Here is a 19,151-nt window from a genome sequence, read left to right as displayed (position 1 = left end):
ATCCTGATTAGGTTGTTCAGGTGTGTTTAATTTTCTGCAGCAAAGTGGATGTCAAAGGCCAGAGTTAAGAACTCCTGCTTTAGACCCTGCTTTTAGAATACATTTTCGACCACAGGGCTGGCGAATGCAGCTGTGGAGAGCAACAGACCAGGGCTGCATTTCCCAAAAGCATTGTAAGCCTAAGATGATCATAGCTCCGTTGGTGACAATGGTTCTCAATCATCTTAAGCTTACAATGCTTTTGGGAAACACAGCCATTTTCCTGGCTGTGTTCCACTTCACTTTTAGACAAGTAAATGAAGAAAGTTTATATGGACAGTCTCTCGACCCCTCGATTTTAACCAAGGGGCGAATCTAATTCCTATGTACATTTCAGACAGCACAATACAACACTCACACAATGTACCCAACTGTTTTGGGTACTATCTAGTGGCTGTTGTGTGCACACTACATAAAGATTTGATGACGGGGGTCACACATTACAGAACTTTTCAATAAAGAATTGCAGACAACTCTACCTGGTCTACAAACTCTGTTTCACAACCAAACTCATGTGATGCAGGAAATAAGATCAAATCACACATGATACAGGTTAGACTGGATTTCTTTGTGTTATAGAAATTGAAAGCCTGCAAGAAGCTCACAGTACAAGCTGTCTGTATACTTATACTTTCAATCAGCAGGTTGATGCTCAGGGATGTTCCAGCAGAATAATTTAATGTACCTTTTAAGCGGATCCATTCATTTAAACCTTTATAAGCGGATTTAAACATTTTGTTATAGATTGATAGAACTATATTTTAATTGAACTGATTCCAAATTTAATTAGTTTATACTTCATCAACTGTTCGTCCAGCGAACGTAAAATTCAGTATATCCTTTCCATTCTGTTTATATTACTTCATGGCTTAATGAGAATACAAACAGAATGATAATTTATAAACTACTAGCTAGGCAGCATAGGATCTGGGCAAAGTTTAATCTTAAAATACAGCACACAAGACAATACTTCTTTATAAATGAAACAAGAATTTATTGAGCTACTCTATTACATGGATCTAAAACCTAATGGACATACACATACATACATACACACACACGTACATACACACACACACACACAGTTACTGAAGAGGATGATAACGGAATTTGAATGAAGTCCCAGGAGTAAGTTATTCGTTAGATCGCACCAAGAAAATCACAAAAGCAGAGATGTGTCTTATCTTTACTGCTTAAGATCAATCTGCACTTATTTCAGCAAGGAATGAAGTTTGTTTGTTTTACTTGCATTTGCGCTGAAAAGCGGAGTTGGAGATTCGCTTGTTGCCTCGTCTCAGGGAATCCCCACGCCTCGGGTTGGTTGCAGAGCTGTCGTTTGGATGACGTCTTTTGGGAAAAACCCTCCTGGTGATTGGTTGGTTGCCTGGTTACGTAGAGCTTCGGAATTCCTTCGGATAGTTTCGCGGTTTGCAAGACTTCGAAGATTCTTGGCAGTCACGAAGTTTCAACGGAGTGTTTTGAGTTCTGGATGACAAGAACGCTAGCAGCGTTGGAGTAGGTAGTTCAAGCCATGGCGAAGAAGGAAGCGTGCACTGAATTAGTTCAGGCATTGAGGGTTTTATCCAAGAGGATTTGGTCCATACCACGACGCGATCTTCCAATGGGATGCTGTTGCAGAACTTAGACATGCCCCGTACTGTTTCTCTTTGTGCATTGATTAAGCATCCTGTGGCATCGTCATGTGAGATGAACTCCATTGTGGAACTTTGGTGAATACCTTATAAAGTGTCATAATAGGCACCCAATACAGAATTTGGACATTTCATTAGCTCCAAGTTTAAGCAAATAACGTGAGCTTTCATTCAACACTAAACTTTCCATATCTTACACACATTTAATAGCACTATCTGCTAAAACCAGTAAAACATTGATTAAAGTTGCACCGATTACATTTGAACACATCAAACATATATAAGACATAAAACATATTATTTGTGAATATAATTAAACCTTCAGATTTCTCAATGGTTGTCCTTTTGAGATCATTTATTGAAAAGTTCAGTTTGTAGAAAACTTCCCAACCAAGCAGGAAGCAGAGTCATGGGATGGATCCTATATGGATCCTTTGTGTTGAGGTCCATTAATTATTAATGATTCCTGTGGGGCCGCGGGGGTTTCCATACGTTGTGATCATGAGATGCTTCTTGATACACAGGGTCCTTGTATCTTGTGAAAAGAGTTAATGTCGTCAACTCTTGTAATCGGAAAACAACAAGGCTGACAGGAAGCTTACACATGATGTCGACGTCACATAATCAGCTCCTGATTAGTTTTCTGATTTGCGGGGGTATTTTCCAACAAAAGTCCTCTGTTGCGGAATCACGTTGTCACTTCTATTAAATGCAGACATACAACTGAGCATTGTTACTCTTTAGTTAATAATTAATGGAGTTCAGAATGTGCAGATGGGAGGAAATAGGCTCTTTTAATTCCTTTGGGAGAAGTAGCCGATTCTGTAGTTATTGGTGTGACTGTTCACCGAGGTCCTACAGTCCCCCTTTTGCGCGGTGATGTTCCTGGTGCGAACATCGACGGGCACTGGAACAAGAGACAGAGAGAACAGGCACACACAAGACACAAACAACATCTCCATGACTTGCTGAATTCTGGTGCAGGACTTGGGTAACTTGGGATAGATGGGTTAGGAACACTTCAACTGACATAGGGGTGCGTTGTTTAGGATTAGTTGTAATTGGGTTTTTTTGATCGATCTAAGTGTCAGTGGTTCGACGAAGCGGTATGGGTGTAATCACAATCAGGTTGATTGGATTCTCCAATTCGGGTTCTTGGTCAGTTTTATCACGTCGGAAAATGCGCAGTATGCCAGACCAGCATTTACTGAAAGACTCTTGTACGGCGTTCACTCTCTTGTGCAGGAGGAAGGCTAGTGTCAAGGTCACAATACACCCTACGATAGTAGAGATGTGAAGCGCTGTGTCAGCGACAGACCAAGACCGAATGATTGGCTCACCAGTGGGCAGAAGGCGAGCTATAGCTTCTAAGGCTGTATTAACAGGAGTCAAATCAATAAGTTGCGTTCCTTCCTCCCTGATCCTTTCTTCCAATTCTGGATCAAGGACGAAAGAATGCTGTTTGAAGAACGGTGAGATTTCGAGTTCAGCCTGATACTCATCGTCGGTGAGGTGATACAATGCTAGATCATCGATATGGAGGATCGAGCCCATAGGGACATTGATCCATAAAGTTTGGCTAGGCAGGATAATGCGTATGACCTTGTCGTGTTGATCGTAGATGGCGGTGAGGTGTTGACTAGCCATCGTTTTCCGACAATATTGGCTTTGATTGCCTTAATTTGGATGATGACGGCTTTTCACAACGATTTACAAAAAAAAAAAAATTGGGGGTGAAAGGAGTCAATCCTAATTTCTAGACCTGGATTTAAAGTTGAGTTAAGGGAATCTCCTGATGAGGACTAGAAGGGAAAAGAAAATTATAGTCAGGGAAGAAAAGGAAAAACACAAAGAGAAAGAGAAAAGATAAACACAAAGAGACACAAGGACACTGACTGAGGTTAAGAATGTAAACCGAGTGTCACATGTGTGGAGGACTCCTCTCCACTAGGGGTTGGTCCTAGCAGTGCTGTGGAGGAGCTTGTAGGTGTTGTGTAAAACCAACCTATATGTTGACTTAAAAGGATAGTTATAATTAGTGTGGTATAGAGCATGGGATTGTTGGTCTGTGTCAGTTAGTTTGATCTTCCCCCTTTTTCTGTCGGTTGGGCCCTGGTGCTTCTTTATCTGGTTTCTATGGACCCATCGAAGGACTGGCTTGCTGCGCCCTTGTCTGATTTTGATCCGATAGGCAACAGGTGAGAGCTTGTCCACAATCTCGTGGGGTTCCTGTCCAGTGAGGAAGGAATTTCTTTGACAGGCGATGGGGAGAATTCTGCCTTGGTTGGGCGAAGCTGTAGGACCACACTTGGTCTCTGACACTGAGTTCCTGGTGAGAGGCCTTTTGGTCGTAGTAGGCCTTTTGACCTTCCGCGCTTCTTTGGAGGTTTTGTGGTTGGTACAGCAGGTGTAACGGTAGTGTCATGATGCAACTCTTCCAGGTGCTGGTGAGTGGTGTAGGCGGTGATGAGATTCAGGTCACCAGGTTGGTACAGCAGGTGTAACGGTAGTGTCATTTGCCGTCCTGTCATCATTTCGAACAGGGCTACTCTGGTAGACCGGTGAGGGGTGGCCCTGATGGCCATCAGTACCAGAGGAAGCTTGACATCCCAATCCTTTTGAATCCTTTTGAACATGCTTGCCACTGTCCTGTTGACTCGTTTGACCTGACCTGAGGAAATTGGGTGATGGCATATATGAAGCTTGGCCTGTATGCCCAGGAGTTTCCATACTTCCTGCATGACTTCGGCAGTGAAGTGGGTTCCTCGGTCAGAGTTGACTCTTAAAGGCAGTCCAAATCTTGAGAAGATGTGGTTCATTAACAGGCAGGCTGTCGTTTCTGCTGTATCGTTGGGAGCTGGGAGACACTCTACCCACTTAGTGAATTCGCAAACCACGGCGAGGAAGTATTTGTTTCCCCGTGTCGACCGTGGCAGGGGTCCTACCCAATCTATTTGGAGGTCCGACCATGGGAAGGTCATTCCTTTCCGTTGTAGTGGTGCTCGGTGGTTTGGGTTTGCTGGTTGGAACTGGCAACTCACCAGGCATCCATTTACGTATTCCGCCACGTCTTGCTGCATGCCAGGCCAGTACGCCACTTGCTTGAGCGTTTCGTAGGTGGCCTTGGCACCATGGTGTCCAGCGCATGGTGCATCGTGGGCGTGTGTCAGCATCATCCCCCTTTGGCCCTGAGGAACTACGAGCTTTGGCGTAGTTAGGGGCTCAGGGACATATGTGAGAATGCCGTCCTTAAGATGCAGCATGTGCTTGATTGAGTGAAGTTGGCGGAGATCAGATGAATTGGATAGGTCGGAGATGGAAATGGTATGAGTGAGTTGGTCGGAAATGTGAGTGGCAATGGTTTGTAGCACTGGATTCGATGCTTGGAGGGTGAGGAGATCATCAGTGGTGAATTGAGGTGAGAGTTCAATGTGGGAGGAGGTGGGGTTTCCGCACCAGTGGCGTGCTGGTGGCGGGTTATGGCTGCCACTGATGGGGTGGGTGGGAAGACAGGAGAGTCCAGGACTCTCCATGTAATGCACCTGCTTTGGCGAAGGCATCAGTTTGGTCATTGAGATATTTGTCTTGTCCTGGTTGACGTGAGTGACCTCTGACCTTTTTCCAATAAATGATCATGTCATGTTCGGTGACAATGGTATCGCATGCTTGGAAGAGTTCCTGATGTTTGACAAGCTTGTTGTTAGCTGTCTTGAATTCTGTCATTCTGTTTCCATCCAGCTAGATGGCATGTGAAGCTTAACCGGGCATAGTTGGACTCGGTACAGATGAGGAGTTCTTTAATGTTGTGGGATGCAGCAAGTTGTAGGGTGATGAGGATGGCTGCTATTTCTGCATATTGTGATGAGTGAGGGCCCAATTTGAATTTTTGCGGTGGGGCAAGGGTCGTTGTTGAGCCATACCACACCAGCTCCCGCTTTCAAGTTGACCTGTTGATTGTAGGAACAGCCATCGACATATGCTGTGGGCATGCCTTCACACCACATTCTCCTCAAAGTACCTGTAGTTTGTCAGCTGCAGTTGCAGTTGTTTGCCAGTTCTTGTTGTCTGCTGAACAGTTTTGGCAGTGCTACAGCATGATTTGTGAACAGGGCATTCTTGCCTCGAGTCCGTCCTTGGCTAGCCATGTAGCTATGTTACCAGGAAGGTTGGCTGTTGAGGACACTGGCTGGTGACACATTTCTATGATGACCTTTTGCGCTCCAATGTAGTTGGAGAAACGCTGAATGGCCCATACAGTGCAAAGCAATGCTTTTTCACAGTCTGAGTATTTGCATTCTGGGGGAAGCAATGTTTTGCTGGCATAAGCGACCACTCGTTTGTCTTTGTCATGGAGCTGGTAGAGGCCTGCACTGAGGCAATGATTGGAGAATCCAGCTTCCAGATAGAATTGCTTTTCTGGGTCGGGGTAGGCCAGGCATGGGGTGGAGCATAGGCATTCTTTGAGCTTGCTCATAGCTGTGTCCTGAGCTTCTGACCAAACAAAGGGTTCGTCCTTTTTCAGGAGGGAAGTAAGTGGTCGTGCGATGTCAGCGTAGTTCTCTATGAACTGTCGTGAGTAATTGCACACTCCCAGAAAGCTTTGTAGCTCAGAGGTGTTAGTGGGTGTCTTTATGTTTTGAATTGCTTGCCTACAGCTGGACTGTGGTTCAATGTCACCACGTCCATTGAGCAAGCCAACGTAGTTTACCTTGGTTTTACACCACTGTCCTTTGTGAAGGGCAACTTTTGCTCCTGCTGTTGTCAGCTGGTTCAGGACATGGTCAATTTCTTTGAGGTGGTCTGCCACATTTGAGCTTTTCATAAGGACATCCACGGAACAAGGCTGCCTCTGGCTCTGGCATCAGGGCATGCCTTTGTTTAGAAAGATGTTGAATTCCGCTGGTGAGTTGACATAGCCGAAAGGGCACAGTGTGAAGGTGTACTGTCGATTGCCAAAGGTGAATGCCAGTTTGTGTTGGTCATCAGGGTGGACAGGGATGGTCCAAAATCCTGAGGCGACATCCAATGTGGAAAGGATCGTTGAGCCCTTGATTTTGGGAATTTCTTGGTCCAACTGAGTCATAGGCCATCTTGATAAGGGAACTTGTTGGTTCAATTTGCGATAGTCGATGGTGGGCCGCCATTTGCCATTGGGCTTTAGAACAGGCCATATTGGGGCAGAGTAGGTGCTGTTACAGGGCCGGATGACCCCCTTTTCCAGCATGGAGTCAATGATCTCTTGAACCGATTCGTATGATGCTATCGGAATTTTGTACTGCCGCACGAATGTGGGTGGCGTATTTAGATGTGTTGGGATGCGCACCGTGTGGATATCAGTGAGGCCACAGTCCAGGGAATCCTTTGCGAAGGAGTCCTTGTATTTGCACAGAACCTCTTTAAGTCCTTGGCGATCCATTTCGCTGTGGAGGGCATCCGCCTCGCTCAGGATTTGTTGGACTTGTGCATTGAACCCTGCGTAGGGTACCTCTGTTGAGTCATTTGAGGGACTCTGGGCCTTGATGGTCACCAGTGCAGGTGATTCTGTTGCAGGCTGTGTTGAGACAGCATAGACAGCGAGATGAGTGTCGTCTGTTAGTTCTGACTGACAGACCATTTCTTTGGACACTGGCAGAATAGAAGTGATGGCGATTACTTCATGGGGCTTTGTGAATGTTACAGTGTCGTCGCATTCATCTGACATTAGTTCGGCTAGTATGGGGCCGATGACAGGTACTGTTAGCTCAAAGTCATGGAACGCCTGGTTGATGAGCCATCCCAGGTGACTGGCTTTGGGAATGTTGATGTCTTTGGTCGTACAGTTGTTGATCAACACATACACAGCACGAGATGACACTTCCATAAGAGGTGTGGCTTCCAAGGTCAGTCCTAGTTTTAGGCAGGTCCTGGAAGGTTGGAAGAAACCTAGCTTACTGTTGAGAGTGTGTCCAGGTCGCATGTTGAGGCGGACGCTGACACTCTTGTTGTAGGCAGGTATTGTAGCTTCTTGTTCAATGATCATTGCGCATCCATCTGGAATTGTTTGACCAGATCGAAGGTTCTTGAGATTGACTGCAGTGGTCAGTTAGACTAACCATGAAGCCCACACCAATTCATACACAATGTCAGTGCAAGCATTGAGACGAACCATGATGTCTGCTCCTATGTAGATGTCATGAGGTAGGTTAGGGACAATGAGGAAGTAGTGACTTAGAAGTCTGTTGTTCCATCGTAGGTCTACAGCGCAAACCCTCTTGGAGGTAGCCATGGTTGTTGACCACGGACTGAGAGGGAAGCGGCTGTGCTTTGATACGTGTGGTAGGCTCCGATATCTCTGCTTCAATGTTTTGAAGAGCTTTAGGCTGATAGCGGAGTTTTCACTCCACAGGGCTAGTGCTGCATCAACCACTGGTGTGTCTTGGACGTTTATGGCAGTCATGAGAGAACCTGAGTCTGAGTCGGACGCTTGCAATGAGCAGAGGAAAGGGTCTTGGTTCTTGCTGCTCGGAGTTGAGCTTGCTCTTGGCTTTGACCTTGCATCGTCAGTCTGTGAAGGGGGGGCGGTGTCTGTGGCTTGACACTGCGACATGTTGGGGTTCACTGACTGGAAGGGCAGAGGTTTGCGGACTTGAGTCCATATCTTCAGGTGCTTGAAGTCTATTAAAGGTTCAAAGCGATTGAGCAGGTCTTTCCCAATGAGGAGTGGATATGTGTTGAGTGGTGAAACATACACTGGGTGGATGAGATTCATTGGTCCCACAGTTAGGTGAATTGGGGCCACATGTTTTAGTTGTAGGCCTGTGTGGGAATATGCGTGGATGTTCAGCTCACACCTTTGAAGTTTGAGGGTGCTATTAGACCTCTTTGTCCTTCCTTGGACTTCTTCAAGGAGTTCGGTCGACATTAGGGTGATGTCGGCTCCCGTGTCGAGAAGGGCTTCGACTTTGATGTGGCATTCGATGATGATGGAGAGGTAAAACTTTCTTGCTATACCTTTCTCAATGAGGTCGCCCAGGAGTTGAGGGACTGGAGTTTGGGAGGAAACAAGTAGGATGTCAGGACTGATCTGGGGTTCTTCGGAGGAGTGGCAGACGACCAAGACAGCACTTTCAGGGACTTGACTTGAGAGGTTTCGTCAGCAGGGGTTTGCTGGACGCTGCTGTGATCTGGGGCATCAGGTGTTGAGTTAGGGACTAACTCTGTTGCTGGGTTTTCAGGTAGGATTTCTAGTCCATCTGAAGTTAGGGTAGTTACAGTTCTCTGATATTGAGGTGAAGGAGTGCTGTTCTCTGTGGTTTGTTGTGTCAGGTGGTCGCTATCTTCTCGTCCGGCTGCTAGTCAGGCTGAATCTGGTTTCTCTTTTTTTCCACTTCCGGTCCTCCTCCTTTCGTTGGAAGAACTCTTTCATCATCATCTTCATCAGTTCTTGTGAGTCAAAGCACGGTGAAGTCTTTTGTTCTTGCATGGATTCAGTTTGAGCTCGGTCAGCTTGGAATCTTTGTGAGTTTTTTCGTTGATTCCTTGGGCTGGTTCCTCCAGGGTGTGTTTGTCGTTTTACCTTGGAGATTCCATTGAATTCCCATGAGCTTTTTTTCTCTTGAGTTTCCAAATGAGCTTGGCTGGTTCCACGATCTTTCCCAATGTCTCTCATGAGGTCTTGATTGGTCCCATGAGTTTTCCCAGTGATGTCCAGGTGAGCATTGTCGTCCATGCGGTCCATCCCAGCGATTGTTCCTTCGTTTATGTCGGGTACCAGCGTGGGAGTCCCGTTCTCTGTTGGAGGAGGATGCATTCCACACTTTGGGTGTTGGCTTGGCATGATCTTGACGTTGGGCGCCCTCTAGGGCCAGCCCCTGACTGTTGAAGTCGAGAACTGCCATGGTTTTGATGCTCTTTTCTGAAGCCATCTTCTGTTTGCAGTAGGCCTTGTGCGCCAAGTCTCGCAGTTGTTGAGCACTCATGGTGCGTGGACATGCAAGGACGCCAAGATGGTGGCTTACCCCAGGGTGAAGATTCCTCAGGAAGAGAGTTTTAAAATGTACGTCTTCCTCCATATTCTGTTCATTGTGAGTCCCGAAGTACGCTTGTCTGAGTCGGCTGTAGAACAATTGGGAAGATTCCTGACGACATTGTTTCGTCTCCAGGGCAGCCACTAGTCCTTGTTCCGATTCAGGGTCGGCAAACTCTTTGATGAGGGCTTCTCTGAGCAGGTGGTAATCAGTCTTTGTGTGGGCCGGCTTTTGGTCCAGGAAACTGCAAACCTCTGAGCTGGATGTTGCTCGGATCAAATAAAGTCTATCTTTGTCGGTGACACTGGGTCTCATTTTCAGATGAAAATCGACATCTTGCAGATATCCTTTGATCTCTTGACTGCCTGGCACATTTGGGGTAAATTTGCCAATGTTCCTAGCGAGCTTGTTGAGGTCCTTGAGGTCCAAGCCACACGATGATCTGTGGCTGGCTGGAGCAGTTTCTTTTAGCTTTGTCAGGATGTAAAGTTCTTCGAGGGGAGCAGGTGGGTGTTTCAGCACTGCCCCCTCCCCCTTTTGATCATGTGTCAGTCCAGGAACAGGGGACCCGGGCCTGCTTGGCAGGGGTGAGACTGGTGTCCGTCGTGTCCTTGGAGGCTCAGAGCGCAGCTCGTAGGCATGTCTGAGTTCCTCTCTGAAGCTGTCTGACTCCTCTTTGATGTAGTCCAGCTGTCGTGTTAGGCGGCTGATCTCGTTTCTTGACTCATCCAGGTGAGTTTCAAGGGCTTTAATTCTGCCATTCTTGTCTCTGAAGTCGGCCTTGGCCTTTTCAAGGAGATGTTCCGCATACTGTAGCTTGTTGGCAAGATCAGCGTAGTGTGTCTTGACTTGTTCCATTTCTTGTGTAGTAGCTACTAGTGTCTCTCTTAGCCTGGTGATATCCTCCTCTGCGCCTTGTTCCACTTCATCGGGTTCTTCCCGTTGTTCCTGAGCCTCCAATTCTAGCTGCTCGATGCGTTGTTGTGCACGTGTTAGCTCCTGCTGGAGATGGGCGGCGTGCCTGTCGCTCAGCTTAAGGGTGGCGATGAGTGTGTGGCTTAAGGAGCCAGTGATCTTGGCTAGTTCTTTGTGACTGTAGCTCTGACTTGGGACTTGTCTCATGAGGCTTGTTATGTTGTCATCCAGCTGGTCCTGTGTCTGATGCTTCAGTGTTTCAGCAGCCTTAGGTAGGAGGCTGTCTGTTGCAACACTTAGCCATGTCTCCAGGTCCTCCCAGTGGCCAACAGGGTCTGTTGTGCGAGACATGTTTGGACGCGGTGAGGGAGATCTAGAACCTAGACTGACACAGACCTTGAAGAGGAGAAAACAAAACAAAACCAGAACAAGGAAAAACAGAGGTGTAAGTGTGCAATGTGGGTTGATGTTGAGTGTGTAATGGGCAGGTGAGTGTAGTTCTCATCGACTGTGAATCTCTGGTGGGCGTGCTTCTAATTTGTAGTCTCTGTGGGGAAAATTAATAAGCACACACAGGTAGCACAGCTAGAGAACAGAGGGAGAAAAGAAAGAGTAACAAACAGAACAAGGAACAGAATAATATTTGGCTGCTTCCACTTTTCCTATAAAAGAAAGGGTTTTCTTTTTTTGTAAGAAAAGATTAGAGCCACTGGTAAGATGTGAGAGAAAGACAACACAAAATAACCTTTTCTGGTTACAGAATGAGTACAGTTAAAAATGTTAAGTTTGATTTAGAAGGATGCTTCTAGACAGGGCTTTGGAAATTGGGATTTCTAAATACCAGGACTGTGACTGCTATTAAAATTTCTCCGGGGCGGAAGAAAATGATAGCAATGACAGTATTGGTTTCTCAGCTGGTAGGATTGACAACCAAACACCAATCAGAGCGTTTCTAGCTGCGTGTTCAATATTTGGCGGACGCCTATCGGTTCCTTTGTTGACCTACTTTAGCCTTAGCTGGGTAGGATCCCAGGGTGAGAAGGGAAGGTAGGGTGAGAGTCAGACAATTTTGAAACGAAGTGTTCAAGTTTCACAAACTTTTGTTAAATGTTTCTAAAGTTCTCTGCTTTTATGATTCTCACAGGTACAAACCCAAAATGGCAACAGTAGTCAAATCAGAAGAAGGCAGCTGAGAGAGAGAAGAAGAAGAAGAGAAGTTTTGCTCCCAATGTTAGGAAAAATGACAGGGTGGTGGCACTGTTGAAACAATACACATAGGGGTTGGTGTTGCGGCGTTAGCAGGGTAACACTAACTAACCTAAGTATTGAGGAAAACCCTAAATTTTCTTTTGGGGGTTTGCCACTAACAGGCTTAAGCCAAATGGGAAAACCTAGGAAAATTTTGGTTGAGTTAATTAAATAACTGACGGAGAGAGAGAAAAGAAGGCCTAACAGGTAGAACCAAAACTTTCAATTGCAAATGAAATTCAAATTTCAACTTAGAAAAAGTATTTCCTGTTTAAAATTTAATTATGTTATCCTTAAAATTGCTAAGAGCAATTCAGATTAATTAATCAATAAGTATCTTGAAACACGGTAGCCCAAAGCCTACTTAAATTCAGAAGAAATTTAAAATTTCAGAGCAATATTGACAGTTCAAGGATTAATATCTCTAATGTTTTTGTCATTAGATTATAAGAGCAATTATAATTCAATTATCAGCAAGTATTGTTGCTATGTGAAAGCAGGAATTGAACTTAATTCATGAAATAAAAATTCCAAATCTGTAATTAATTATGAAATGAAATCAAAATTTCAAAACCATAAGTACTTAGCTTAATAATATCTGCTGATGTCATTAAAATCATAAGAGCAGTTATAGGTGAACTAATCACAATGTGTCATTAAAGTAATGAGGATGAGAACCATCATTAATTATTAACAAAACAACAGCGTTTCAACTCATAAGAGTAAACAAGGTAACGTTTATTACGTCTGCCTCTGTCAACGTTCTTTTCAATGGGAGGAGAGGAGAAGAGAGATTAATAAATGTAAAAGAGAAAAAGAATGAGGTGAGAGTGAGTTAAAGTTCAGACGTAACAGATGTAAAGTCACTTCAACACTTCAACCACTGCAAAACACACTGTATTTAAGCCCACAAAAATTCTCTGTGCTAACTGCTAGCCTTCAAGGCTACTAGCTTTGCATATGCTTCAATGTCAAGGTGTTAGCTTCAGTTAGCTTAGCTCATGCTAGGCTATTTGCTTGCAAATAGCTCAAATTACCCCGGAAAAGGTCTCTTGGAACTTCCGGGTTATGGCTGTTACTATGGCGATGTATACTGCCCTAAGCTGGCATGTGTTATGCACGGCTTATGTGCTTTATGTGAAATGACGGCGCATCTCACACTTAACAACCACAAAGCACTATTTCGATTTTTATATTTTAGCGCTGAACTATCTCAGCTCGTTAGAGTGAGGTAGATTAATCTACAGATTTACTGTAATTAATAAAATACGTTATTGAGATCTCGGCGGATCTCAGCACTTGTTTTAGTCTACAGACAAAAACACACATGGATTTAACCACAATTCTACTTGATCAAGATTTCACAATTCTCCCATAATACAACGTTCGGACACTCTCTCTGAGCACCGCGTTCCAAAGTTCACTAGTTTTAGTGAATTAACTGGCAAAAGAACATTAATTAGCTAGATTAATGTCTCAAACCGGGGAGATACATAGACGAATTTGATGTGGAACTCGCACAAACAAATCGAACTATGAAGGCCTTTATTTTAAAAGAAAGGAAAACGAGGAACACGCTCGCTTCTTTCTTGTGCGCTTTAGGCGACTTATTTTGTCTCTGCGGACAATCAAATGCTTTACTGCAGTTCAAACAACAAACAACAACTCGAGTTCGCTTCATTCATTCACACACTGGCATGCCATAATAAAAGTACCCAGTAGCACAACAAACTGTTTCTCTGTCTTTGATCTATTCTTCCGGATAAAATAGAACAAATACAACACAAAATGTCTTGGTATTATGTATTTTTAGGTCAAATTTGCCCGCTTTAATTCTCCACCATTTATGTAAGGAAATATTAGCTCATTTATTTTGAGAAGAATCTAATCTAAAGATTCGAATTGCTTTAATTGAACTGATTCCAAATTTAATTAGTTTATACTTCATCAACTGTTCGTCCAGCGAACGTAAAATTCAGTATATCCTTTCCATTCTGTTTATATTACTTCATGGCTTAATGAGAATACAAACAGAATGAAAATTTATAAACTACTAGCTAGGTAGCATAGGATCTAGGCAAAGTTTAATCTTAAAATACACCACACAAGACAATACTTCTTTATAAATGAAACAAGAATTTATTGAGCTACTCTATTACATGGATCTAAAACCTAATGGACATACACATACATACATACATACACACACACGTACATACACACACACACACACAGTTACTGAAGAGGATGATAACGGAATTTGAATGAAGTCCCAGGAGTAAGTTATTCGTTAGATCGCACCAAGAAAATCACAAAAGCAGAGATGTGTCTTATCTTTACTGCTTAAGATCAATCTGCACTTATTTCAGCAAGGAATGAAGTTTGTTTGTTTTACTTGCATTTGCGCTGAAAAGCGGAGTTGGAGATTCGCTTGTTGCCTCGTCTCAGGGAATCCCCACGCCTCGGGTTGGTTGCAGAGCTGTCGTTTGGATGACGTCTTTTGGGAAAACCCTCCTGGTGATTGGTTGGTTGCCTGGTTACGTAGAGCTTCGGAATTCCTTCGGATAGTTTCGAAGTTTGCAAGACTTCGAAGATTCTTGGCAGTCACGAAGTTTCAACGGAGTGTTTTGAGTTCTGGATGACAAGAACGCTAGCAGCGTTGGAGTAGGTAGTTCAAGCCATGGCGAAGAAGGAAGCGTGCGCTGAATTAGTTCAGGCATTGAGGTTTTATCCAAGAGGATTTGGTCCATCCCACGACGCGATCTTCCAATGGGATGCTGTTGCAGAACTTAGACATGCCCCGTACTGTTTCTCTTTGTGCATTGATTAAGCATCCTGTGGCATCGTCATGTGAGATGAACTCCATTGTGGAACTTTGGTGAATACCTTATAAAGTGTCATAATAGGCACCCAATACAGAATTTGGACATTTCATTAGCTCCAAGTTTAAGCAAATAACGTGAGCTTTCGTTCAACACTAAACTTTCCACATCTTACACACATTTAATAGCACTATCTGCTAAAACCAGTAAAACATTGATTGAAGTTGCACCGATTACATTTGAACACATCAAACATATATAAGACATAAAACATATTATTTGTGAATATAATTGAACCTTCAGATTTCTTAATGGTTGCCCTTTTGAGATCAATTATTGAAAAGTTCAGTTTGTAGTAAACTTCCCAACCAAGCAGGAAGCAGAGTCATGGGATGGATCCTATATGGATCCTTTGTGTTGAGGTCCATTAATTATTAATGATTCCTGTGGGGCCGCGGGGGTTTCCATACGTTGTGATCATGAGATGCTTCTTGATACACAGGGTCCTTGTATCTTGTGAAAAGAGTTAATGTCATCAACTCTTTTAATTGGAGAACACCAAGGCTGACAGGAAGTTTACTCATGATGTCGACGTCACATAATTAGCTCCTGATTAGTTTTCTGATTTGCGGGGGTATTTTCCAACAAAAGTCCTCTGTTGAGGAATCACGTTGTCACTTCTATTAAATGCAGACATACAACTGAGCATTGTTACTCTTTAGTTAATAATTAATGGAGTTCAGAATGTGCAGATGGGAGGAAATAGGCTCTTTTAATTCCTTTGGGAGAAGTAGCCGATTCTGCAGTTATTGGTGTGACCATCAACCTTCCGCCCAGTCTGAGGTCCTGAGCACTTTTTCGTCCAGGATATCCCTGTACTTGGCCGCATTCATCTTTCTCTCGATTGCAACCAGTCATCCTGTCCCTGCAGCTGAAAAACACCCCCACAGCTTGATGCTGCCACCACCATGCTTCACTGTTGGGACTGTATTAGACAGGTGATAAGCAGTGCCTGGTTTTCTCCACACATACCGCTTAGAATTAAGGCCAAAAACTTCTCATCAGACCAGAGAATCTTATTTCTCTTTTTTAGCAAACTCCATGCAGCCTTTCATGTGTCTTGCACTGAGGAGAGGCTTCTGTTGGGCCACTCTGCCATAAAGCCCCTACTGGTGGAGGGCTGCAGTGATAGTTGACTTTCTACAACTTTCTCCCATCTCCCGACTGCATCTCTGGAGCTCAACCACAGTGATCTTTGGGTTCTTCTTTACCTCTCTCACCAAGGCTCTTCTCCCCCGATAGCTCAGTTTGGCCAGACGGCCAGCTCTAGAAAGGGTTCTGGTCGTCCCAAACGTCTTCCATTTAAGGATTATGGAGGCCACTGTGCTCTTAGGAACCTTAAGTGCAGCAGAATTTTTTTTTGTAACCTTGGCCAGATCTGTGCCTTGCCACAATTCTGTCTCTGATCAATTCAAGCAATCCCTATTAACACATTACTCTAAACAAAAAAGACATCCACTGTGAGCTGTAAGTTCTTATATAGACAGGTGTGTGGCTTTCCTAATCAAGTCCAATCAGTATAATCAAACACAGCTGGACTCAAATGAAGGTGTAGAACCATCTCAAGGATGATCAGAAGAAATGGACAGCACCTGAGTTAAATATATGAGTGTAACAGCAAAGGGTCTGAATACTTAGGACCATGTGATATTTCAGTTTTTCTTTTTTAATAAATCTGCAAAAATGTCAACAATTCTGTGTTTTTCTGTCAATATGGGGTGCTGTGTGTACATTAATGAGGAAACAAAATGAACTTAAATGATTTTAGCAAATGGCTGCACTATAACAAAAAGTGAAAAATTTAAGGGGGTCTGAATACTTTCCCTACCCACTGTGTGTGTGTGTGTATATATATATATATATATATATATATATATATATATATATATATATATATATATATATATATATATATATATATATATATATATATATATTAGTTGCATTAGTCCATCTCAAATGCTTTGTTTGAAGAATTATTAGAGAATTATTAGAATTATTTAGATTATGAAACCGTAAATAGCACAGTCAGCATGAATCACGTCTGCAGGCTGCCTGACAGCAAATTTTATGCAGGTCATTAACATTTTCATTGTTATTGCTACTGTTATTTGTATTTTGACCCATCAGTTTCTATGTGTTTATGCAAAACTTGTATGTAAAGAGTGAAGATAAAGGGAGATGTTTTTGCTACCATGTGTGAAACATGATGGGGAAAGTCATACTGGATAATGTCAGAGGTTTGTTATATTGCTTTTAACTAATTGTGCTTGTAGTTTCAGTGGTTTTAAAGTGGATAATTCAGTAATGTCAAACACATTCGTCTGTTCTCCTTACAGGTTTTAGATGTTTGTCTGATCTTCTATGGATCAGCTGATGGTGAATAAAGAGCCACTACTGATGCATTACATTCAACAGAATCAGCAAACACAAACCCATGGTGATCATGTGTAGCTTTCCATAATGATCCAATCCTTGATTGAAAGTCGTAAAGGAAACTTCAGAAGTAGCCTAACTGTGAGCTCAGATAAAGGCCACTCCAGTATCAGATGCTGAAAGATCTGTTTATATGAACACTGAGCTTTGCATTCTGATTCACAGTTTTTATTTGCATGTTTTTATCTCTTCCAAACAAAACTTCAGCGTATCTGTTGTGCCCTAGTCACAGCTTTCCGGAAATGGAGAAAGCCACCGTAATAATGTCATGGAGCTATCATGATTATACTGGACATTTTGGCTTGATGGCATTCCTAACAGGAAAGCTGACAATTTTATATATGTGTGCACATGCCTACTCCATCTAGATGTAAATTACATCTTTATCTCAATTACATTTATGTTTGTTTTCTTTCATTTTGTTGTAAGTAGCCAGAGCTGTTGAAAACAACGGCAAATAAAGTATACATTATGATTCTGACTGATGTCGTGAATTTGAGCAAATACTCTACTGCAGACGTCTACCAGATCTCAAGATCAATATATTGGATAGTCTTCTAATGTTTGAAACTGTGAGCAGTAAGTAAATTGGTTTAATTTATGATTTTCATTCAATACAAGCATTGCTGTTGCTAATTTGAAAGGACTTGATTCAGTTCATAATGAGAATCTATTTGATTCACTACATTTGCTAGGCCAATTTATTTATTTATTTTTAATGCTTCTCTAATGCCTTAGCTGTAGCGTTATTGTGAGGGAGCACTCATCCGCTCATGAGAAAATCAGTGGCTGCTCTCAGGAAAACATCAAACGGGGCAATTCCTGTAAATGACAAGTTTCGATAAATTTGCTATTGTTACAGATTCAGGTATATTTGTTATTTTACTTTTTCTTTTCTCTGTATTTCAAAGACACTGGTGAAAAATTACAATTGTAAAAAATACAAAAAAAAATTAAGTACACGGCACACAGCATGTTTTACAGAAATTCAGGAAATTGTACCCTGCTAGAAAAATTGAGGCGGCTCTGAAAAGAGCCTTTGTGGTTTAAAGACTTATGAAATCAGGAGTTTAAGCGCGCTCTCCGCGGATGCGGCGCGCCAGCTGGATGTCTTTGGGCATGATGGTGACTCTCTTGGCGTGGATGGCGCACAGGTTGGTGTCCTCGAACAGACCGACCAAATAAGCCTCGCTGGCCTCTTGCAGGGCCATGACAGCGGAGCTCTGGAAGCGCAGGTCCGTCTTGAAGTCCTGAGCGATCTCTCGCACCAGACGCTGGAAGGGCAGCTTGCGGATCAGCAGCTCGGTGGACTTCTGATAGCGACGGATCTCTCGCAGAGCCACGGTGCCGGGCCTGTAGCGATGAGGCTTCTTGACGCCGCCGGTGGCTGGAGCGCTCTTACGGGCGGCTTTGGTAGCGAGCTGCTTCCTCGGGGCTTTACCGCCGGTGGATTTACGAGCCGTCTGCTTGGTTCTTGCCATTTTCTCGAGTTTTCCGTCTCGTAATCCTCAACAGAATATGACTGTAAGCTTATGCTGCCTGCTGGGGCTTTTTTAAACTCTCCTGTCGCATTGGGCGGAGCGTCACCAGCGGCATTTGATTGGCTATTGTGTTTACGTCGCAGCGTGAGGCGGCCAATGACAGTGCGTTTCCTGTTTTCGAACAGACAGCGACAGTCTGCGTTTCCCGCTCAAATGTTCTCTATTCAGTCTCCTGTGTTTGTTCTCCTTTACATATATGATCATCAGAAGACTGCTCTGTTAGAATCAGAGCTAATAAAAAGATGCTTTGTTATATACACTACACTTGACAGTGGGGTGGAGAATTTTACAATAAAAGTTTTAAGAGGTTTTATCTTCCTTATTGTAGCTGAACATATGTTTGATGTTTTTTTTTTTTTTTTGAGAATCATTTTGTGCGGTTTCACTCAAACCGAATTATGTACACAGTAAGACTTATAATTCTCTATATTA

The 19,151-nt window shown here is 43.4% G+C and overlaps 2 protein-coding genes across 2 annotated transcripts in view; one reads left to right on the top strand and one right to left on the bottom strand.

Moving 5' to 3' along the window:
• Nucleotides 1-17,617, top strand: part of LOC109053159 (NACHT, LRR and PYD domains-containing protein 12-like) — a 55,529-nt gene extending 37,912 nt beyond the window's left edge. The window contains 1 exon segment of the mRNA XM_042756260.1: nucleotides 17,082-17,617. Coding sequence (XP_042612194.1) covers nucleotides 17,082-17,088 — 7 coding nt within the window. The 3' untranslated portion in view covers nucleotides 17,089-17,617.
• A 279-nt stretch (nucleotides 17,618-17,896) lies between these two features.
• LOC109080853 (histone H3) lies at nucleotides 17,897-18,712 on the bottom strand. The gene is made up of 2 exons (XM_042756269.1): nucleotides 18,181-18,712; nucleotides 17,897-18,000 (listed from the first exon to the last, which is right to left on the bottom strand). Exon 1 carries the CDS (start codon nucleotides 18,657-18,659, stop codon nucleotides 18,249-18,251), a length of 411 nt encoding a protein of 136 aa, XP_042612203.1. The 5' UTR covers nucleotides 18,660-18,712; the 3' UTR covers nucleotides 17,897-18,000; nucleotides 18,181-18,248.
• Between the last annotated feature and the right edge of the window lie 439 nt (nucleotides 18,713-19,151).

This window comes from Cyprinus carpio, unplaced genomic scaffold (genome assembly GCF_018340385.1).
Source record: "Cyprinus carpio isolate SPL01 unplaced genomic scaffold, ASM1834038v1 S000006825, whole genome shotgun sequence".
Lineage (NCBI taxonomy): Eukaryota > Metazoa > Chordata > Actinopteri > Cypriniformes > Cyprinidae > Cyprinus > Cyprinus carpio.
Note: the sequence above shows the minus strand (reverse complement) of the source record. Positions and strands in the feature narration are given on the sequence as shown.